The 23,676-nt window shown below is 45.3% G+C and overlaps 1 protein-coding gene and 1 pseudogene across 1 annotated transcript in view; one reads left to right on the top strand and one right to left on the bottom strand.

Annotated features, from left to right (window-relative positions):
* LOC128948754 (mastermind-like protein 3) overlaps positions 1–10,280 on the bottom strand; it is a 73,797-nt gene extending 63,517 nt beyond the window's left edge. Inside the window, exons 1-2 of the mRNA XM_054293517.1 lie at positions 10,263–10,280; positions 106–1,578 (exon numbers count right to left, since the gene is read on the bottom strand). Coding sequence (XP_054149492.1) covers positions 106–1,578; positions 10,263–10,280 — 1,491 coding nt within the window. The remainder of the gene's footprint in view (positions 1–105; positions 1,579–10,262) is intronic.
* A 375-nt stretch (positions 10,281–10,655) lies between these two features.
* Positions 10,656–23,676, top strand: part of LOC128948755 (CUB and sushi domain-containing protein 2-like) — a 137,947-nt pseudogene continuing 124,926 nt past the window's right edge.

Genomic DNA, 23,676 nt, shown 5'->3' on the forward strand with positions numbered 1-23,676 from the left:
CAAATGGAGGAGACTGCACAAAGAGGTGTCAGACTCTGTATTAGCAACACAAGAGGCCCACTGTACAAAGCCCTTGTATCAGCCTCTGGTTGTGCACTCACTTACCTGACCAAGGGCAGGGAGTGCTGCATATCCCACGGGCTGATTTATCATTCCTTTCTGCTTCATGATGAGCATGCGTTTCTGCTCCTCGCTCAGGTGTGCCACGTGGGCTGGCACCTGGGCCTGCTGGGCCTGCTGCTGCTGCTGGATGTAGGGCACCATGGTGTTCTTCCCGGGGTTTGCCATTGCCGGGGCCATCATCTGACCCAGCTCAGTGCTGAAATGGGTCAGAGGTTTGGTGTTGCCATAAGAAAGCAGATTGGGCTGCTTGCCCAAGGAGTTTGTGACCAAATTATTTGGCTGCTGACTGATCATGTTCATATGATTTTGAGGGAGGTAGTTATTGATTGTGGTCTTCTGGGGGTTGTTTGCCATAGGAGGCACTACAGGGTTTTGGTTGTTAAAGGCTTGAGAATACATCATTGGGCTATTTGGTTTGTCTGCACTGAAGGGTGCTCCGTAGGGACTGGATGGAGGCCCCCCTGGTGACCAGCTTGAGGGCTGATTTGGGTGCTGCTGCTTCTGCTGCATGAGCTTGGCCCTTTGCTGCTGCTGGGCTGCCATCTGCTTGAGCTGCTCGGCTGGGGACAGGTCAGCGCTGGGGCCAGGCCCTGAGCCCGCCACGGCCGAGGCCGCGCTCATCAGGAAGCCATTCCCGGAGCGCCCCTGCGTTTGTCCGGGAGTGTGGGCCTGGCCGGGGGTCTGAGGGGACTGCACCACACAATTTGCTGGAGAGCCAGCAGGGACTGGGGCCAGCGGCGCGCTGGATGCTGAGGCAACGCTGGAGCCTGAGGAGATGTTGGAAAATGGAGGACCGGAAGAAGATGGTCTGACCTGGGGAGATCCCAATGGGACATGAGTGAATGGAGAATGGGATGGATCACTTTTCACGCTCGCGCTCTCCTGAGTCTCTGTGGCAGGCCTGGGATATTCAGGCTCCTTCTTCTCTTCAAAGTCTTCATTGAACAAATCCTGTATATCATCTTCTGGGACGGTGTTCGCCAGCTCGTCTATGAGCTCCTGCCACTCCTGATCATTTAGGTTAATGTCTGAGAAGAGCTTGTTCTGATTGGAAAGAGATGTTTCAGAAGTGTCTATGCAGTTGGAGTCATCCAGGGGCTCTTGCTTTAGCTCCTTGTTGTGCAGGATGTTAAAACCATCATCCAGCTCGCTGCAGCCGTTAACAGGGAGCTTTATCTCAGAAAGCCCACCGTTTTCACCCAAGTCTTCCAGACTACTCCTGTGAGTTCCACTGTTCTGCAGGAGCACAGGAGCTTTCATGTCAAGCTGGTGAAGAGGAGAAACAGCAGGCAAAGGCAGATTAATGGGCAAGCTGTTGATTGCCTCAATGCCTGGCCCATCCTTGCGTGTCCGCTTGCTGGTTGGAGAAAAGCCCCCATCGCAAACTCCATTCTGCTGCTCTCCATTGAGAGGTGAACGTGCGCCTTCCAACTTCCTTTTGACTGTCTCTTGAAGCTTAAAGAAAACAAGAGGAAAGGAAAAAATTAACCATTTGCAGACGCAAAAGAAGTGCTCATGGGCACTGTGACAAGAGGCTCCTCATCAAGCCAGTGACAATAAGTTTCAAAACTGGTTAGGAGGTTTCTCTGATTTCATTCTTATGCCTCGATCACTTTGAAAACACAGTCTAAAAACCCCCCAACAACCAAACACTTCCCACTGTCCCAAACCAAACCTTCCTTTGACTAGGAAAGCAGAACTGTAAAATATGTCTGTGCTTTCCAAGCTGAATCTGTGCTAGCTTCCAAGAAATTTAGGGAGCAAGTTGACTAATTTGACATTTTAGTGCCTAATACAGGGATAAGATTTAAACAGTGTGCCTAACACAGTGAGGAGTCTTAAAATGGAATTTTAAAAAAGAGAAAAAAGGAATCACTAAAACTTACTAGTCACTCCAAATTTTTTTGTTGTTGTTGGAAGTTTCTAGAAGCTTCTTAAAAAAGTAACTGCAATATAATTGATTGACTACTTATATTGAAATGTGTTGTTGACAAAAAAAAAATTGCATAGTTTCATTTGCTTAGCCCTATGTTCTTGGCTAACACATTGAGAATCACTTTTAAGGGAGAAAAAAAAAATCCACCCTAGAAAACAGAAGGTGCTTTGCATAACTTTAACTCAATCAAATAATGAAAAAAAAAAAAGGAATCAACTATGTGACTATGTGCTAAGGGCTAACATAAAACATAAATAGCTAACAGAAATAATGGCCAGGCAAGTCTACAGAAAAGCAAATAAATTGGAATATAGGAATTTTATAAAAAAATAGTGTATTAACATCAGTTTTGAATCTGGTTGTAGAAGCATAGCAAAGAACTGCAGCAAGCAGCAGTCCTCCCCACTCACACCCAAGCAGAGTCCTTTACTTATGTACCAGGCTAAAAAAGCGTCTCTCTTCACTAAGGCAAAAAACAATAGTGGGGAGGGGAGGAAGCAAAGAGGTCACAGCTCCAGCAAACGCCTTCAGGACACGCTTGCATCCTTGATACTAGAACAATAGAAGACAAAATACTGAAAGATTTTATCAGTTTTTAAAGTATTCTTACTGGTAGGAAAGTCCCAGATATGCAACTCCCACCCCTTCCCTAACCTAGAGGTCCTCAACCTTCTTTCTTCTCATAATCCAGATCTCATTTATTTCTCCCCTCCCAGAGGGCTGGTCCCCCTTTCATCCCATGCATAAGATGGGCAAGCAAACCCGTATCTTGCCCGGGTTCTGGGAAGGCTGTGCCCTTCTCTTGCCCCTCTTTCATCACACAGTGCAGAGGGATGTGGCCAGCACAGGCATTGCTGCAGCCACAGCTCAGCGTGCATGGGACACCAAGCTACTGTGAGGCTGCTCTTTTGCAGAGAGCCAGGCAGAAAGACAGTGCCATGAGCCTAAGCAGACCATCAACTCCTTGATTTTCACTGGAGCAGATCAGCTTTTTAATGTGGGAAGTCACTGTTGGCATAAGTGGCCAAGACTTTACTGCCTGTTCCACCCTGCACAAAGCCAGTGTGTGCCAAGCCTCCTGCAGGCAGAAATTCCTCCCCTTTGTGCTTCTGTGGTGCCACACAGACCAGCTGCCCTGTAACCACAGCCTCTGCCCCATGGCTGGGCTCCCCTCTCCAGTGTCTGGTCTCAAAACCCTGAATTTGGAGAGGTGTGGATGCTCATCTTGGAGATGAGAAGGTTCTGGGCAGACCTTTATAGCACCTTCCAGCACCCAGAGGGCCTACAAGAGAGCTGGAGAAGGACTTCTACAAGTGACAGGACAAGTTTGAAATGGATTCAAACTGACAGAAGGTGGGTTTAGGTTAGATATTAGTAAGAAATTCTTCCCGGTGAGGATGGTGAGGTGTTGGCACAGGTTGGTCAGTTGATGTAATGGGTTAAAATAGCATATTTATGTAAATGTAAAAATAGTATACTTAAATACTGCCCTTAATGGGCCCCTCCCACAATTTACAGCTGAAATCACCCATTTCAGCTCCTAAGCCATCACACTGCAAAGTCCCTATTGCCACAGCAGAAAAACTGCATTCCCCCAACAGCAAGTGACTCAAGAGTGAGCCCAATGGGAATGCTCAGGCAAAACCAGGATTTGAAGAAATGTTCAAAATGTGTCATGGCCCTTTACCCCAACTTCATATTGATCAGTGCTGGGATAAAGTAAGAACAGGACATGGTGGCAGGCTTCTCATCATGAAGTAAAGTTCTATAAGGAAAATATGGGGGAAAAAATTCCCTAATGACAAGGCAGGGACCAGTGAGAGTGATTATCTCCTGAGGAATACAAGTGAACTGACTCCATACATTTTGCAAGTTTGAATGAATACTCTACAAAAATATTGGTGAGAGTGATATGCTTTAACATGGTTTCACACTTCCAGGTTTTAAAACATTTACCATTTTATCCTGAATCTATCACCTTATTTGTATATGAATATACAAATTCAAAAGAATTTTCCAAAAAAATCAAAACTATCTAGTGGAAAATAACCAAATAACCAGCCCTAAAAATATCAGTTCCTAAAGTTTCATCATGTGCTGGAACTTGTATGTCCCCCTGTACAAATAGACAGTGACTTTAGCCCAGTATATAAATATTCATAATCATGTTATTATGCATTACAACAAAAAGCAGCTTGACATGAAAACTATTTTCTATGAAATATGAAACATACAGAAGTCGTGCTTTTTTGTAAAAAGAAATTAAATTAAATCTATTCTAATTTTGTTTATCCACATCGTTCTCCTTCAGAAGCTTTTGGATTTGGGGGGGCTAACAGGCACTAATATTTTTGTCTTCTTTGTTTGCTCATTGAAAAACTGTAGGTAGACAAAGACTTAATGTGAAAGGTTTGTTAGAAGGCAACATGCTGGGGAAGCCTCTTGATTCCAGCATTTTGGGGGAGTTGGGAGCCATGACAATAAATGTATCTCCTTTTTTTTGAGGTACAATGCAGAAATACTCTTATCAAATGATTTTAATGAAATATTTCCTTTTCATATCTTGATTTAATTCCCAATCACCATATGAACTCTTGAATGGTTTGGATATCCTACACTGAGCATATACTGGCAAACAGTTTACCACAATCAGGATTCCAGAGTGTCTTAGACTAAAACCCCAGCACTTCCCCTTCCCTCTATAAACACAATCCCTGAAGTAAAATAGTACCTTTTAAAGTACCCTCTCTCTCCTTCTCAGTACAAGCACACAGTTTGTGCATGTTTTATGGCATGCATTGTGAAGATATTAGCAGGAGCTGAGAGATTTAGGTCTCGGAACAGAAGATTGTTGACACATAGAATAAAAACAAAAGGAAAATATCAAAATCAAAGGAAAATATTGAAATAAAACAACCCCCTTTCAGCTTCACAAACTTTTAGCTTTATTCACACAAAATACTTGGCTGATGAATCTTCATTTCACTGCTGTTTTCTACCCCAAAGCACAAGAGGGGGAAGCAGGACTATCAGTTCTTTATAAGCCTTTGAAAAAACTCTAGTCGCAGACTGAGAAAAGGTCAGATTTTGGCAGGTTGACTTTTTAAATGGCTCTCGGTTGGAGGAGAGGCAGGGGCACAGAAACACAAACACACACCGAGCTGAAGGGTTGGGATGCAGCCCATCCTGAAACCCTGGCCAGCGCTGCTCGGACAGGCCGTGGCAGAGCCAGCAGATGCACGGCAGTGTGGGGAGGCTGTGGCAGGGCTTTCATCAGTGAGGAGAGGCTGCTGCGCTTCATCTCCCCAGCAGCAATCCATCTCTCAAAAGGAACGAGACAGAGGTGCAGTTGTTATAGCAACAGCCGGGCCCATCCTCCACCAGGAGCTGCCTTGGTGGGCGGCTGCTCCAGCCCCAGCGCACGGCAGGGACTGAGGCTGTGGCACCAGAACATCCTTTCATTGCTCCTCAAAGAACAGCACAAAAACCAGGGCGAGGCGGGGAGCCGAGAGGATAAATTCTCTCTATGCCCTGTTCACAGGGTCTGACACAGGTCCACTGCTCCTCTGAGCCCCCAGAGCAGGAGGCTGATGTCACTTTGTCACGTGTTTTTGTGTACCAGCTGCATGCAGCCACTGACTTTCCTCTGCCTAGGGCAGCTCCAGCAGCTTCAATACAAGACAAAGGCAGCAATTCTGAGAGGTTTGGTGCACTTGGCTTCCCAGCTCTGCTGGAATGTGCCCTGCTCTGGAGTTATCTTTGGGCTTTGGCTAGTTTCTCTGCTTTCCCACCAGGAGCAAAGTCCATCTCACTCAGAGGATATGCATGGTTACAAAAAACAGGGCTTATTATCTTCTCCACATGCTCTTCTGAGACTCTTTCTGTTAAAAATTGATCATTTCAGTTCTTCATGTTGAATCAGTCTGGCCCACCAGTCACCATGACCTTCAGTTCCTTTCCATGAAATGAATTTAAGTCTTGGGTCTTCCTCTAGGGTTTCTACTCTCCCTCCCAACAGTGTGACCATGTTCACAGGGGTCTTAGGATGAGGGAAGAGATGAGGATCTGACTCCATGTTTCAGAAGGCTGATTTATTATTTTATTATATATATTACATTAAAACTATACTTAAAGAATAGAAGAAAGGATTTCATCAGAAGGCTGGCTAAGAATAGAATAGGAAAGAATGATAGCAAAGGTTTGTGACTCGGCTCTCTGTCCAAGCCAGCTGACTGTGACTGGCCATTAATTACAAACATCCAACATGGGCCAATCACAGATGCACCTGTTGCATTCCATAGCAGCAGATAATGATTGTTTACATTTTGTTCCTGAGGCCTCTTGGCTTCTCAGGAGGAAAAATCCTAAGGAAAGAAATTTTCATAAAAGAGGTCTGCAACACACCAGTGTGTCTGTTCCTGAGTTTTCCCCCTCTTTCTTCTCCCTTCTTCTCCTAGAGCTTCTATAGAAAGATCTTGGTACTTCTTACCTCCAACAGGGAGTAGTTACCATGAGCTCTGCCAAACACCCCCCCCAATTCAGCAGTCTCCAGCCTGTACCCTAAAGACTGAGCAAAGTTTCCTACTTAACTTCTTGTGCTGTGCTTAAATCCTATCAACAATTCAGGAAGTGTCCCAGGGGTGGCTATGAAGTGACACTAAGCAAGTGGATTTGACATGACAGCATCTAAGATCAGTAAGGAATAATCAGCATTTCCATTTGCATGCCAGAAATTCAGCTTCAACCTTTGAAAGGATTTTTTGCATGCACCTCCTTGCTGTATCACCTCTGACACTGCCATTCAAAAGCCAATGTTGCCTGAGGTACAGCCACATCTTGTCACCAGTGTTTTAAGCCTACCAGCTCCACAGCAGCTTCCCAATGACACTTGCAGTGTCCTGCAGAGATCTGTCTCATTTAATCCTGCTTTGGCCCAATGGGGTAAACACTGGCAAAGCAGTGACCTCATTGCAGTGCCAGCACTGCTCCATTTGTGCAAGTCTCAGGAAGGTGTAAGAGCCTATAAGCTGAACTACTGAGCTGGCAGTACCTATTGCTGCCTCTCTCACCCAGCAGCTGCGATCTGCTCTCTCCGAAACTGTCCTTGCAGATGGCACGAGCTGCATTTTCAGGGTGTGTTATGAGAATTTAGTCAGGCAGCCTCCAATTGACGTGTCTGGGAGTTGTTCTGATAAGTCTTCACCCTTTCCAATCTGCTTCGTATCTGGACAGAAGAGAGGGTAATGATAAAAAGCACTCTGGAGATTATTAAAGCTGTGCCTCCCAAATTACCACAAATCAGGATTGAAAAGAAATGCAGGAACCTCTTGTGTTTTAAACTAAGAAGAAGCAAAACAGCACACCTGGTGCTGTTGCACGTGCACCACAGCTACTCAGCAGCTCTTTAAACTGTGTATGTGACACTGGAATGGTTTCCTGGGAAAAATCTTGTCCCAGTCCATCCTTGCACGAGCACAAGTTGTAGCAGGCTAGTGAATATGTTGATGGCATCCTGGCTGCCTAGCAAAGGGGTATGTTGGACATGAAAGCATTCCTGTCCTCTGCAAAGGAGGAGCAGCTCTGTGACACAGGCTCTGCTCTCCTTGTCATTAAGGCACCAGTAGCATGTGAGCTCTATTCCTGACTTCAGAACTGACAGACCAAAACCTTGTCTGACTGATGTAAGGGAAAAGCCCTTCCTATGCTTGGGGCAGGCAAATTATCTTCCAGCTGCTTGCAAAATACTGCCCTGGCACAACCTACATACATAATATATTACTGCAGACTATCCTCAGAGAAACTCTGAAGGAAGAACCAGAAGAGATGGTGAAGGCATGACAGAAATCCCCTGATGGCACCACAGATTGCCATGGACTGTGAGTTCCTACTGGATCTCTGTTACTACCGAAGCCTGTCTAGTGCATGATCTCTAGCAGAGAGACCAGGCGGACAGAAGGCTGAAAGCAGAAATGGCACAGTTGTCTTCCTGCACATTCACATCCCTGGTGTTAACTCCCAACGCACATCACCTCGTGGCAACAGAGCTACGTGTTCCATAGGTGCATGAGGCAGCACCTTCCAGTTCCTCAAATCAGTGTGGGCTAAGTCATTCCAGGCATTCTTCCACATGGCTAAGTTCAAGTTCATGCTTTCTGAAGCAAAGTGTTTCATACAACTGGAAAAGGAAGGAAATGAGAGCCACATGGTCTACACACTGTACCTGTTCAAGCCCACAGATTTTAGTCACCCTCTTGAGGTAACACCATAAATGAGGCTTCCACTTGAAAATAATTTAAATATCAAATTAACAGATTTCCACAACTAACACATTAAAAGAAAAATCTTGTGAATAGGTCATACTGTGCTGCAAACAAAATGGTAAATTTAGCCTCCTTTTTCCCATCTGTTCCCTGAACAGGCAGCTTGGCCGAGGACATAAGTCAGCTGAAGATTTCCCTGCAAGGACAAATACCTTTAAAGGAGTGCAGGTTATCTAAGTACAGATTGAACAATTAATGATACAGTAAGAATTGCAAAGCAGACCCAAGATATTTCACCTGAAATAGCAGGATTTGAGATGGAATTCCTGCCTTCAGTCGTGCCTTTGACTCCTGCACGGGGTTTGCAGCATCCACACCAGGAATTCTCATCGTATTTGGGTCCATTTAAGAAGAACTAATGGCCAAATTGCTGATAATCGAATTTCAGGGTGCTCCAAATCTGTGTGCAAACATCTCCTCCTGCTGCTCCAGTGCTTCTGCCTCACTTTGTGACACTTTATTGATTTTTTTTCCCCCTTCCTTTTCTTCCTCTCTGCGTGGAAACAAATTAAAGCAGGAATTGGGATTGTAAATAGATAATGGGACGTGAATGCAGAGTAATCAGTGCCAGCCATGTACAGCCATACTAATTGTGCCAGGGGAGGGAAAGGGATAAATATTTCATGCCTGGATTCAGTGGGAAGTGAGAGAGCAAGGAAAGAAATAAAAAAGAGTTGAGAAGGCCTCACTTCAGTGCTTTTTCTTCAAAAAGAGTTTTGATGGCATTAACCCCTCCTTGTTTTGAATTAAGGAATTTTGTTTAATGTGGAGGATTTGGTGTCACACAAGGGAAAAACATCTCAGGTTTGGGATGAATCCACCCTTCAAGGATGTGCTGATCAAAACCAAATCCAGGGATGTGGGACAGGAGAAGTTGAGCCTCATTCAGGCAGCTTTGCTTCATTCTTGTCTGGTTTTTATCTCAGGCACTTGAATTACAGCTGTGAAAGGGAAATTTGGCTCTGCATAGCTAAAGATTATTCCTGAGGGGTTTGCTGCTGCAGAATAAACAATGAAATGGCCCTTGAGGGGTGAAAACATTGAATTTAAGGGTGTTGTCATAAAAACCAGCCAGGAGAACTTACTCAGGATGGGTTTGGGGCATCCCATGTTTGATCTCAGCCCCAAATCTGGGTTTGGGGCATCCCTTGTTTGATCTCAGCCCCAAATCTGTTTGTTTGAACTCAATCTTTGAGAAAGTTTCCAATTCAGTGGGTTCAGCTGCCTTGGAGTTCCCCAAGGATGGCAAAAAGCCACAGAGGATCCATTTCTGCTCCACCTCATCCTCCTGAAAGAGCTGGGAACAGGGATGGAGAGAATCCATGGAGAAATGATTGGGAACAACCTTAAATCCCAGTTTTAAATCATCCCAGAGCACTTCAGGATCCAGGCACGGGATAATCCAGGGTTTGGATTGTACTGTAGGTGGCAGAGATGCTTTAGTTATGCACTAATCACCCTGCCAGCTCATTAAGGGACTGGGAGCGCAGGGATGCCATTAATTAACGCTGCCAATTCCAGCCTGAGGTCACCTCTGGATGGGCTGGGTGGCTGAAGGGCTCTTCAGGTGCTCCATGGGCTGCCAGGTCTGCTGCTAAATAATGTTTAATAATCAAATCTGAAATATCTTCCGGATGGAACAGATTCCCAGGATCCTTTTGCCTTTGTTAAAAAAGCAGGGGGTGTTGGGATGTCAAAAAAGAATGTTGGAATGGTAAAAATGGGGTGTTGAAATGGCAATAAAAGGTGTTAGATGCCACTGAAAGGTGTTGGAATGCCAATAATGGGTGTTGAAATTGCACTAATTTTTAAATAAGTGATAATTAGGGATTAAAATGATTAACTTTCATTAGCAGGAACACAGAGAGCATTGGTGTCCTCACCATGGTGAATGTCACCATTGTGGACCTCAGTCTCAGTCTGAAGTGTTGTTCCAGTCTAAAACTTGGTTTGGGACAAAACTCAGCCAGGAATTGTGATCTGGAGTTAAAAATGAAGCAAACAACATCATGTTTTAAAAGGAAATAAAATTATGAACAAATATGAAGGGCTGCTGCTGGGTTCTGGAGTTGTTCATTTGTGATCCTGGCTGGAATCTTCCTCAGGTTGGGATTGGTCATAAATAAAATAAAAAATAAGGATGTTCTTGCCATCCTTTCCCTTCCTGAGTTAAAATAAACAAGATTTTGGAGTGGGGTTAACCAAATGTGAAGAGATGAGCTTGGGAATGTTCTGTGCCTTAGGAAAAAGGACTGGGAACCTCTGTAATGACAAACATGGAGCCCTCAGCAGGGATTCCCATCAGGAATATGGGGCTGGAGGTAGCCCTGGAGTGGGGAGGGGGCTCTCCTTGGCTGTGTGGTACCCACAGAGGAGTTCCCAAAGTCCTGGGGGAGGATGATTGGCCTGGAGAGGGGGATTTGGGGTGTCCTGACGTGGTCCTGACGTGGCTGTGCTGCTTTGCTCTCTTGCAGGTTCACTGGGATGAATTTGCCTGCCCCTGTGATCAGCAGCAAAAATTGGCTGAGGCTGCACTTCACCTCTGATGGCAACCACAGGCAGAAGGGCTTCAGTGCCCAGTACCAAGGTAAGGAGGGAGAAATAAATGCCCTGGCCTGGCCTCACCCACCCCAGCCAGCCTCTTTCACCTATTCCACAATCATTCCAGTTTGATTTCCTCATTCCTCAATTTCACAAATCATTCCAGTTTGATTTCCTCATTCACCCATTTCACAACCATTCTGGTTTTATTTCCCCTTGTGGCCACCCTAGAAAACGACTCCAACTCTAATTAACTCTAATGGTTTATAAAAACATTGGTCTTGTAAGCCAAAGATTGAAGACTAGAGCTGTAAGGGGATAGAATATAAGAAAATAAAGATGGTGTAGAAAGAACATGGGTCTTTTAAGCCAAAGATTGAAGACTAAAGCTGTAAGAATATAAGAAAATAAAGATGGTGTAGAAAGTGATCTTGCCCCTAAGGAGTTGCAGCTGGGCCTAATTAGCAAAGATTAGGAACAGGCCCGACTTTAACAGGCCACAGCTGTAACTAATGAGGAGAAGAGTGCTATAAAAGAGTGGGTGGGTGGTTGAGAAGGGAATTGGGGTTAGTTGTCTGTTGTGGGAAGGAGAAAGAGTCACAGAGGAGCTCTGAGGAGATGTCCATGAGAAACACCAAGCAGGTATGGAACCTTTGTGATAGGAAGCAACAGCATGGAGCCCCTGTGATAAGGAGGCAACATAAACCCTTCTTAGAGGTTACCCCCCCATCTCAGGAAGAAAGGGCTCAAATCTTCTTTTCCAGCTCCCAAAGCTGATTTTAGGCTAAACTTCTTCCTACCCCCTAAACAACCTGAATTGCCCCTTGAGGTAAGGGGCACACACCAGCTCCAACACCACAAACAAGCCAACAACGACCCTCAGCCTCCATTTTAGAGTAACCCCAGCCAGGAATCCCCAGCTGCCTCCCTGCATGGTCCTGCTGCTGTTATTTTCCAGCTGGAATTCCCCAAAGTGTGGTGTTCATAGAAAAACCCAGCCTGGTTTGGGTTGGGAGTGACCTTAAAGCCTATCCACTGACACGTCCACTGTCCCAGGGTTCTCCAGGTCCCCTCATGGCCTTGGACATTCCCAGGGATTCAGGAGCTTCTCTAGGAAATCCATCTCAGCCCCTCCTCACCTTCACAGGGCAGAATTCAGGATTGGGATAAAGATTTCAGGATGGGGATGTTCAGGTGCTGTTGAGGGACAGGAGATCCTTTGGCAGTGAAGATTCTGCTCCTGGTGGGACCAGAATGGATTGAGTGGATTCCTTGGAGGTGTTCTCACCACTCCTGTGGTGTTTTTGAAGGAGGTTGTGGGTGCAGGATCCATGAGAGGGGGAATGAAGTTGGGAAGAAGCAGGAATGGTTTGAGTCCCCTCAGGGAGCTCCGCAGGTTTGTTCTCAAGAAGCCTTTGCTGGGAAAAAGCTCTGGAGAGGAGTCAGGGAGAAGGGAGAGGATTTTCTTTTCCTTGGATAAATCCACAGAGCTGCCTCGTTTGGGTGCTCTTAGCAGGGCTGTCATGGCCTCAACAAATGAACCACATCGTTATTTAACTTCCCTGCTTTCCTTGAACCTGTAAATCACTTTAAACTGCAAGAAAAAACAAGGAAAAAAGGACTTTAAACAAGGAAAAAAAAACCCTTTTGTTGTTGCTGTGCAGCATAAATGTCTGGAAAAAGCAGCTTCCCTGTGGATGGCTTTTCCATGGCTGTCAGGATTGCAGCTTCCACCAAAGCACCTGTCTTTGTCAGCCTTTCCCTGCACAGCAAAGTCAGGGTGAATGTCCCCATTCCCCTGCTCAGAGAAATGTCAGGGGGTTCTCATCTCATGTGCAGAGGGGATGGAGTGTTGGAAAATGAACTGAACTCCCCATTCTGAGCTGGAATCAGGACAGGACCTCAGCCCAGCTGCCAGAGGGACCTGCTCTCGTTTTCCCACTGTTTTTGTGGAGTTTGGCAGCTTCTTTCTGCCTTTCAATGCTTAAAAACCCAGCAAAACAAGCAGCCAAGCAGTGAAGATTCCCAGGGATGAAGGGAAGGTGTCTGCAGGCAGTGGGATCTGCAGGACAGGAGATGCTGAGACTTTAAAAACCTCCCTGTAACCCTTTCCACAACCTGGCCTGGCCATAAATATTTCAGTGGCGATAAATCCCTACAAAACAGGCCATGTAATTCCACAGCAAGCACAGCAGCTGAAATGCATTTTTCATCAGGAGAGCTGAATCAGGATCAGCCAGGAGAAGCAAGGGGAGGCTTTAGGGTGGCTCTAATTTGCTGTCTGTTTTCCAAAGACGTGTCTGTACATCATTTATGAACCCCCTGGGTCCTCTGGGACGGGGTCTGGCTTTGCTGATAATCTATAAGAAAACAATTTCCCTTCCAGCTTGTTTAAATTGATCCCGAGTTTTGCAGAACACCTTCCCTGTCTGTTCCCCCTCTGCTCTCCCTAATCCGTGCCCTCATTTGGAAATCACTTTAGGAATGTAAAAGCAAGGTTAGATGCAATCAGGCTGTGGAGAGGGTTTTTGTTTTTGTTTTTGTTGTTGAACACAGCAAATTCATTTTGTTCCCTTCCTGGGAGAGTTAAATATTTCCCTTTTCCCTTTCATTAAGGTGAATCTTGATTTTTGCAAATGTTTTTTCCCCATTCCCCATGTAAGGAAGTCAAAGGGACTGGGAGAAATGTGTGCAGAGAATTATTCTTAAAAATTATTTTTTATTTTCCTCCCCATCCTGTCTCCTCAAAAAGGTGGAAGAAAATAATCTACAAGTTTTTAATCAGGTGAGGTGGCAGCACCTCAGTGTCCCCCCCATCAGAGGAGCTGGGTGGGAATTTATAAAATCAGAAGGTTTTGGGAAAGCTGCAAAGGCTGGAATTGGAGAGATGGGAATGCTGCCCTGGCTGCTGCCCCTCTCTGCACATGTTTTATGGCAGAACTTGGCTCCCTAATTGCTCTGGAGCTGATTGGTACCAACACATAATTGCAGCTTTTATCGATCTCCCCGCCCCGGCCGCTTCCCTTCCCCGCAGGAGGAAGATAAATGGGATGAGCTCCAGCCCTGCACAGGACAGAGCTGCCTCCTTCAGGGAGGGGCTGGGGAGCTCCCTGCTGCTCGCCAGAGACACCTAAATGGCTTGGTGAGGGAGTCATGGAGTCTTGGAATGGTTTGGAATGGGTTTAAATCCCACCCAGTTCCACCCCTGCCGTGGGCAGCGACCTCCCAATGTCCCAGGGTGCTCCCAGCCCCATCCATGGCTTTGGTCTACAGATCTGTCCATGGGTAGATCTGTGGTTCTACCCATGGATGGATCAGTTTGGCTTGAGTTTGGACAGATCTTCGTCCCTCTTTGTCCTGGATCTCCCACTGCTCATCTTGGATCTTCCATTTCTCATCTTGGATCTTCTACTCATTATCCTGGATCTTCCCCTCTTCATCCTTATCTCTCACTGCTCATCTTGGATCTTCTACTCTTTATCCTGGATCTCCCACTGCTTGTCTTGGATTTTCTATTTCTCATCTTGGATGTTCTACTCTTTATCTTGAATCTCCCACTCCTCATTTTAGATCTTCCCCTCCTTGTTTTTGATCTTCCCCTAATTTTCAATCTTCCCCTTTTCATGTTGGATCTTCCATTCCTCACCTTGGATCTTCTATTTCATTTCTTGGATGTCCTACTGCTTATCTTGGATCTTCCCCTCTTCATCCTGATCTTCCATTCCTCATCTTGGATCTTCCACTCTTTATCCTGATCTTCCATTCATCATCCTGATCTTCCATTTCTCATTTTGCATCTTCTCCTTTTCATCTTGGATCTTTCCCCTCCTCATCTTGGATCTTCCATTTCCCATCTTGGATCTCCCCCTCCTCACCCTGGATCACACCCTTGGGTTCCAGAGGGATTTTTGCCTCCTTCCATGTGACCTGTGGAGTCTCCAGTGCAATTCTGGATAATCCCAGTGCTTGTGCAGGCTCTGATTCCCAAAATCCATTGCTCAGGCTGCCAGAAGAGGGATTTTTCCAAAGAGTTTCATTTGAGGGGGTTTCTCTTCACCTCCAAGAACCCCTGTGAGCATCCTGCTGCTGAACCATCCCAGCAGGAGGGAGAGATCCAGGCAGGATTTGGATTTAACAGCAATTCCCCCAACAAGGAGAGCAGAGCTTCATGGAATAGTTTTTTTTTTTCCTGTTGCTGTTGCTGAAACACTGTTTTCCAAATTAAAAATAAATAAATGTCTGCTTAAATCCTCATTTAGAGCAACATGAAGTGGTTTGAAAGGAACAGCCCGGCCTGCCTGCCATGCTGGCAGAGCTTTGTAATGTCATCTCTCAAATCTGACAGGATGCTGAGTATTCCATTAGATCTGTTGGATGTGTGTGAGCAGCAAAAGCCTCCAGAAAACAGGAGTTTCTGTTCATCCAATTATCCTGACACAGTCCTTTGTAGTACTGCTCCACATTCCAATTTACAAACAAAGTAGATTTTCAAATACAGGATTTTTGAGGGCAGGGAGTGGGAGAATTGTTCTTATTTGTTTAATTTTTTTTTAAAAAGCACGAAACAAGTGGTGCTTTGCTGTGCCTGGTTCTGATCTAAATGGAGTCATTTGTAAAGTCTGACTTCCATCATTAGGGCTCCGAAATGAAGGATGAGGAGGAGAGGATGCAGTGATCCCTCTTTATCAATTTATCTTCACCAATTTATCTTTATCAATTCTCCTGGAAAGGGACACGGTGCAATTAGGGGAGGAGATGTTTCCTGGGGATGCAGCTCAGGCTCTGAATTTTGGGATTGCTGCTCAGTGTTGAGTGTCTTGTTGCCATTGCTGAGGGGTTTGGGAGCCAGGTTTTCCATCAGGAACAGGGTTGGAGGGGGATGTTTGTTGGATGGGATCTGGCAGGGATGGCTCTGGGAGAACCTTGGTTAGAAATGTGTCCCTGAAAAATTTCCAAGCCTGGCTGTATCCTAATTTTGAATTCCCCCATGCCAGAGAATCCTGGAGTGGTTTGGGTTGGAAGAGACCTTAAAATTCCTCTGATTGCACCCTCTGGCACCTTCTCCTGGATTTGGGATGTTCAGCACTGGGGAAATCCCTGCAGGTTGCTGTGTCCTCATGGAGGAGTTCCCCAGGATTTCTCATCCCATCCATGGTGCCGCCATCAGCTCTGGTGGGCTTCACCAAAGCTTGGGAAGCTTTTCTTGGCCTCTAAATTCCCTTTGTGGGGCACAAATCATCCGAGCTGAGCTTTTGTTTGTGTGGAGAGTTGGGAACATTCCCTGGGGGCAGGATGTGGAGAATACCAAAATATGGATTATTTTGTAAAGCTGCTCGTACCCCCAAGCACAGCCACAGAGCAGAGACTTGGAGGCTGCAGGGTCCCAACCCACATCCTTGGAAAATTCAAACCAAAATCCAAATTCAGCCTTGGAAACTTGGAATTGCCTGGATTTTATTGCGTGGGAGGGAATTTTGGGGTATCCCTGTGTTGGCTTGGAAAAAGCTGGAAAATCACTACAGGAATGTCTGTCACTATTTTATCTGAAGCAGAAATAGATTTTTACCCCAAAAATGGGAGTTTTAGCAGCCCCAATCCTTTTTTTTTTTTTTTTTTTTGATCCATTGATATCACATTTATTAAAAACCTTGAGATCAGGCTGGAAATCTCCTGTGATTCCCATCCACGTGGGACCTTTGGGGCATCCCAAACCCTGCTGCTTTTTCTTCCTCCTGCTGCACTTGCAGGTGGATTTGGAGCAAAAAGAAACAAAGAGTTCGATTTGCTTTGACAGCAGCCTGCTGTTAATTAGTTTTCCCTTCTTAAATTAATAAAAAAAGACAGCTGCCCTGAACAGATTGAAGCTGCTGAGGAAGACAGGAGCAGCAGCAGCAGCTGTTCCTCATGAATATTTTCCAGCTAAAAATTTTTTTGAAGTTCTTGCTGCTTTATTTAAAGAGAAAGCCAAAAGCTGTGAGGAAATGATGAGTGAAAAGCTGCACCCAAAGCAGCACCTCAGGTGAGCTTCAAGGAGCCTCCTCCTGTCTGAGCCTCCTGCAGCAGCTGTTCCAAACAGGTTCTTTTTAAGCCCAAAAAAAACCTCAGCACGATTAAAAAACCCCTCTTTAGTTACATGGGTAATTCTTCTTGACAGCTTTGTCTTAGGAATGTGCTAATTTAGGGATGAAAGCCTGACAAGATGAAGAACACGAGGAAGAAGGGTTTGAAGTGGGTTTCTCCAAGGATAAGGGCTGGCTCGTCAGGAAAGGGCTCCCAGAAAATGATTTGGACGCTGAGTAATCCCAATTCCTGTTGGGTTTTCCCAAATCCTCACAGTGAAGGCTCTTTTATCCCAAATCCTGCAGTGGGGGCTCTTTTATCCCAGTTTCTCACAGTGAGGGCTGGGTTACCCCAATTCCTGTTGGGTTATCCCAATTCCTGCAGTGGAGGCTGTTTTATCCCAATTCCTGCAGTGAGGGCTGAGTTATCCCAATTCCTGTTGGAATTATCCCAGTTTCTGTTGGAATATCCCAGTTCCTGATGGGTTATCCCAATTCCTGCAGTGAGGGCTGGGTTATCCCAATTCCTGTTGGAATTATCCCAGTTCCTGTTGGGTTATCCCAAATCCCGCAGTGGAGACTTTTTAATCCCAATTCCTGCAGTGAGGGCTGGGTTATTCCCATTCCTGTTGGGTTATCCCAGTTCCTGTTGGAATTATCCCAGTTCTTGTTAGGTTATCCCAGTTCCTGCAGGAAGGGCTGGGTTATCCCAGTTCCTGTTGGAATTATCCCAATTCCTCTTGGAATTACCCCAGTTCCTGTTGGGTTATCCCTATTCCTGCAGTGAGTGTTGAGTTATCCCAATTCCTGATGGAATTATCCCAATTCCTATTGGGTTATCCCAAATCCTGCAATGAAGGCTGGGTTTTCCCAATTCCTGTGGGAATTACCCCAATTCCTATTGCGTTACCCCCAATTCCTGTTGGAATTACCCCAATTCCTATTGGGTTATCCCAATTCCTATTGGAATTACCCCAATTCCTGTTGGAATTACCCCAATTCCTGTTGGGTTATCCCAATTCCTGCTCTTTTATCCCAGCTCCTCACAGCAGAGGCTGTTTTATCCCAACTCCTGCCTCTGGAAGCTGCAATAATCCCAAATCCAGGTGTTTGTGCTGCTCCCAGATGGTTCTGCCAGGTGGGGTTTCTGTCAAACCCTGGGGGTGGAGGAAGCAGCCGCCAAATCCAGAGCAGGAAAACAAATTGCTGCTCCCTGGTGTGAGAAAAAGGATGGGGCCCTTGGAGATGGATGAATTCTTGTTCCCTTTCCTGGTCTTTCCCCTCTTCTGGTGGAATTTTGGATCAGGGAGGGAATGGTCGCACTTGGGGAGGAGTCCCCCAGGTGTGGGGCTCCAAGATAATATTTCCCTTAGCCAATAATGGTGTTTAATTTTATTTTCCTGCTGTTTGTTCACACCAGCTCTGCAGTTTTTAGGTTCTGAGTGCTCCCCTGGAATGGCTCTGCTGTGTAATGGGTTCATGGGATAAATTCCAGAAAAATTGGGGGAAACCAGCTCAGCATTTTCCTCTCAGCATCCTGAAGCTCCTCAGAGCTTCCCTTTTGCTTGTCTCCCATTTTTAGTGGGTTACAGAGGGGTTGGACCCCATTTTTATTTTGAAATTAAACCTCTCCAAAGCCCTAACATGGAAAACAAATCCCTCTCCAAACCCCTAACATGGAAAAACAAACCCCTGCTGGTTTTGAGCAGTCAGGACAAGCTGATCCCAAAGGGAAGGATGCAGGATGTGGGTGATTCACATTTTTATTTTTAAAATGAAAACTTGACAATCCCTGAAGCTCAGCTCAACCTTTCCCTCTTTTTTTTTCCTTTGTTTCCCACCCCTACAGTCAAGAAGCAGATGGAGCTCAAGTCCAGAGGGGTGAAACTCATGCCCAGCAAGGACAACAACCAGAAGACATCAGTGTGTAAGTTTTTCTGGCTCTTCCTCACTGTCTTTTTTGATAACAATCTCCTGGAACATTTCATTGGACTTTCCAGTAATCTCTAAAACTTCGCCACTCTGAAAAGTTTGGGTGCTTTTCCCTCTTCCCTCTGCATTTCTGCATCACTTCCCTCCTCCCAGTGCTCTGGTCACAAGCATTTACTAACTCCTGGAAGGGCGCAAGGCTTGGATTTTCTGCGTTTGGTGGATTCTGTGCTCCAGGGTTGTGGTTTTAGGCTCTTTTTAGTGGGAAAAACTAAGAAATTTGGGGTTGGGATCGGTGCTATTGCTGTAAATAAGGAGCAGGGATAAGGAGCAACATTAAAAACAAAATATTAGAAAATTTACAGAGGCAGTCACATCGTCTTCCTTTTTCTATTTGAGTTTTATTTCATTTTCCCTGCAGAAAAATCATAATTCTGGGTTTGCAGTGCTGATTTTTCAGGTTGCAGTGCTGATTTTTCAGGTTGTAGTGCTGATTTTTCAAGTGTAGTGCTTGGTGTGTCAGGAGCAGAACATTGGGGTCACTGCTGTGCCTCCCTCAGGCAGGTGGGAAATATTTCAGTTTCCCATCAGGTTCTTCCCAAATCAGGAGCAAAACCTGTGGTTTTTGTCCCTGAATCTTGGGCTCTTTCTAAAATGAAACAGGAGGGATCTGCCTGGGAGTTAATATTTTATGTGGATTCAAATGGGAGCAGGATGGAGCATTTTTCCAAATGGATTTTAGGGGAGAAGCTGGAATTACTCATTTTGTTGCACAGCCCATTACCCTCATCAGAGAGGAGCATTTGCACAGCTCAGCTGGGTGGATTTGTCATACAAAATTCAGAAAAATGCATGGACTAGAGCAGAATTGGTGGATTTTGCATACAAAATTCAGAAAAATGCAGGGACTGGATCAGAATTGGTGGATTTTACATAAAAAATTCAGAAAATTGCATGGACTGGAGCAGAACTGGTGGATCTTGCATACAAAATTCAGAAAAATGCATGGACTGGATCAGAATCGTGGCTCTGGAAGGAGAGTTTCCCTCCCAGCTCCCAGGAGAATTTTTAGGCTCTGTTTTTTTGGGAGCAAAGCCCAAAAAGGTAAAAAACAACCCAAAATCTCCAGAGCAGAAAACACTTGGGGTGTGTTCAGGGGAAAATAATTCAATTTTAAAGGGAATTATCCTTTAAAATGGAGTCCTGGCTGGGTGATACATTCCTTGCCAGGAAGAATTTATTGGAATAAACGTCCCAGTGCCCTTTACTGAGTTGGAAAATTCCCCTGGCTGGGTGTGGAGACACAGGGGAATTTGGAGTGGGGGGATTTTTGCCCTGGATTTTGGGGAATTTTGGGCAAAGGAGTGAAATCATTGATTTAATGAAGCATTGTGGTGTTAACAATACACAAAATTCCCATTTCTCCTTCCTGGGAATGGCCTTTGGAGCAGTTTTACTCATTTTTAATGCACTGAGTTGAAGAGGACACAGCAGCTGCATTCCCTTTCCTGCAGATCCTGCACTTCTGAGGAGGAAAAATAGGAATTCATTCCCTTTGCCTGGTTTATCCCATCCCAAGGGGCTCAGAGCTGCCAGATGGGAGCTCAGATCTTGAGGGCAGCTCAGGCTGGAAGTTGTTGAGCTGGAATAATGGAGATGGGGATGGCGGCCCCATTCCATGGTCCTTGTCACCCTCCAGCTCCTTCTCCATGCCCTGCTCTCCATCAGCTCTGGATTTTTCTTATTTTGTCCTTATTTTGGAGCCTTCTGCTCCCACAGGGAATTCCCAGCTGCAGAAGTGCTGATTCCCTAGGAGATGGCACCAGGAAAATCAGGTTTTTATTTTATTTTTATTTTTATTTTTTGCAGTCCTCATCTGTTCTGCTCCCTGCTGGATTTGCAGGGTTGGCTGAGCCCCTCTGTGCTCCCAAAACTCCGCGAGCTGAGTTTGCATCACAGATAATTCCAAAGAAATTTCCTATTCCAGAGCAATTTCCAGTTGCTCTGGCTCAAATACCAGAAATTCAGGAATTTTTGTGTCTCTTGGTATCACTTAAAGCTCTGCCACAAAATCCTAAAGGCTGGAAAAGATCAAATCCAGCCTTCAAGTCCCTGTTTTATTTTTGATTATTCCTACCAGCAATATTTTATTTTCAAGTGCTGTTTGCTAAAACTTGGCCTAAAATCCTCCCTGGAAGGATCCACTCTTAAATCCTGCAGGTTTTTGGGTTTGGGATTGCCTGGTCAGATTAAACCTGGTGTGTTTTGTGTGAAAATGTAGTGATGTAACAGCTGCTTGTGTTATTGCAGGGAAAAAATCCATAAAAATTCAATATTCTGTGGGGAAGTGCTTCTTGGGCTCAGTTATAGTGGATTGTGTTTGTTTTAAATCATAATTAAGTGCCTTGTACTGCTCACCATCAGTGAAATTATTTGGAAATCTTGCTTTAATCACTTCTGGAGGGGAGATAATACTGAGAGACAAATAAATTAGGTAGAAGAAATAGTTTGAGATTTTAAGCCATGTTTTGGAGGTTGTTTCTGGCACTGAAAGCAGAGTGTAAGTGTGGATATTCCAGTTCCCACAGTGGGGGAATTGTGGTGGTTTGGGTTTAAAAAACAGCATCCAAGTGGGTTGTGTGGTGTTTGGGTGAGGCCCACCTGGAGAGGCCCTGGGTGAAGGACTGGAAGTTCTGTGCATGTTTAGCTTGGTCAAAATCCTCTTTGCAAAGTCATTTTTGGGGTGGGTTGAGCAGTTTCTAGGTCTCAAGTGTATAGGAATTTCTGGATTTTGGGGAGGTGTCTGTGGGACAAGGAGCATTCTGAGGCCTTGTGGGTGAAGGACTGGAAGGACTTGGGTGAAGGACTGCAACTTCTGTGTGTGTGCAGCTGGGTCAAAATCTCCTTTGCAAAGTTATTTTTTGGGGTGGATTGAGCATTTTTTAGGTCTTAGCCAAGTCTGTGGGAATTTCTGGATTTTGGGGAGGTGTCTGTGGGACAAGGAGCCACCTGGGGCCTTGTGGATGAAGGACTGGAAATTCTGTGTGTGTCCAGCTCGGTCAAAATCTCCTTTGCAAAGTCATTTTTGGGGTGGGTTGAGCAGTTTTTAGGTCTCAAGTGTGTAGGAATTTCTGGATTTTGGGGAGGTGTCTGTGGGACACAGGAACCACCTGGATCTTGGGTGGGACAGCCTGGAGATGCTCTGGGAATTCTGCACTTTTGGGAGTGCTTGTGAAGCTTCATCTTCTGAGCTGTTCTGGAACATTCCCAGCTGGGAAATAAGCTGGGGTTTGGAGCTCTCATGGTAGAACACTCCCAGCTGGGAAATTGGGGTTTGGAGCTGTCCTGGTGGAACATTCCCAGCTGGGATTGGATTTTCCCAGTGTCAGGACCTGGCTGTGACCTTTTCACTCTTGGTGTTGTTAAATTTGGGGGCATTCAGTGTCTGGGTTGGTGTCACTGAGGTTCTGGAATCACTTCATCCTTGGTTTTTTGGGTGCTGAAGGAACTTTGGGGGTTGGAAATGCAGCAGGACCTCGTTGGGGTGAGCCCTGCACCCCTAAATCAGCTCCAAGCTCTCAGGTCTGGTTTTTGGGATCTTTCCCAGAAGTTTGCATGGAATTACCCTGGTGTGACCACTCAGATTAACCCTTTAAACCATCTAATTCCTGCTGGAGTCTTTCCCATCATCTCCTTTCACTGAATTCCTCATGCTGAGAAATGCTGGGGCTTTGTCAAATTGTTTATTTTTTAGGTGCTGCTTTTATTTTGTAGTTCTGAAATTCAGTGAGAAATTGTCCCTTGGGAATCTGTCAGTGAAGTTTTTTTTATTATGAGAAATAAAATTAAAGAGGATTTTAACAGTGGCAAACTGAACAATCAGAACTGGCTGTCACTGAATTCATGAGGAGGGAGAAATTGAAAAAAATCAGGAGGATGAGGGGATGGAAAACCAATCCCATGGTTGGGGGAGAGAATTCCTGAGTTTCTAATGCAGACATTGAGCAGTTCATCACAATTTTTTTCTAGTAATCTTGAGGGGTTTATTTGGGAATGGCCCAGCCCAGGTGAAACTTTGGGAAGGTGAACACAGCAAATTCTCAGCATGACAAATCCATTTTGTAACCTTCGGGCTCCTCTATTTGTGTGTGTGTGTGCTCAAAACAAAAGCTAGAGAACAAAAATTTCTGTAAATTAGCATCTCATTCATCTCCTCCTTTTCTTTCACTTTCTTTAAAAGAGAAATTCCCCAACTCCCAGGATATGGAGATATCTTCCCTCAGCTTTATCTTCCCTGTTCTCTGCTTTATCTGTTCGTGTTTTTAGGTGTTAGTGAATCTCCACTAATGAGACATGAGCTGGGTTTGGGCCTCAGCATTGGGGGTGACAAACTCTCCTCTGGGGCCTTGGTTTTTCTGGGGATCTGGGATTGTTTCTCTTTGTTTTCCTGGGGTCTGGGATTGTTTCTTCCCAAAATTTTGAATTCCAGGCTCCATTTTTATCTGATATGGGAAATAATCACTGGGAGTGGCAGCAGTGCCCACTCTGGGGGTACAAAAGGGGTGATCTGAGGGGGATTTGACCATGGGAGGAGGAATTTGCTGTGGGAATTGGATTTTTCCTTTGAGGAAGAGTTCCCAGGTGGTTAATTCCAAATATTGGGTGGTCTTGGCTTTGTGTGTGTGGTTGTTACAGGTGTGTGTGTGGTCAGGGAGGTTTTTACAGAGGAAAATCAAGAATTTGAGCACTGTCTTTCACTCCTACACGG

The sequence above is a fragment of the Melozone crissalis genome, unplaced genomic scaffold (genome assembly GCF_028551555.1).
Source record: "Melozone crissalis strain CALT ecotype California unplaced genomic scaffold, PUWL_Pcris_2 ptg000156l_1, whole genome shotgun sequence".
In the NCBI taxonomy this organism is placed as follows: Eukaryota; Metazoa; Chordata; class Aves; order Passeriformes; family Passerellidae; genus Melozone; species Melozone crissalis.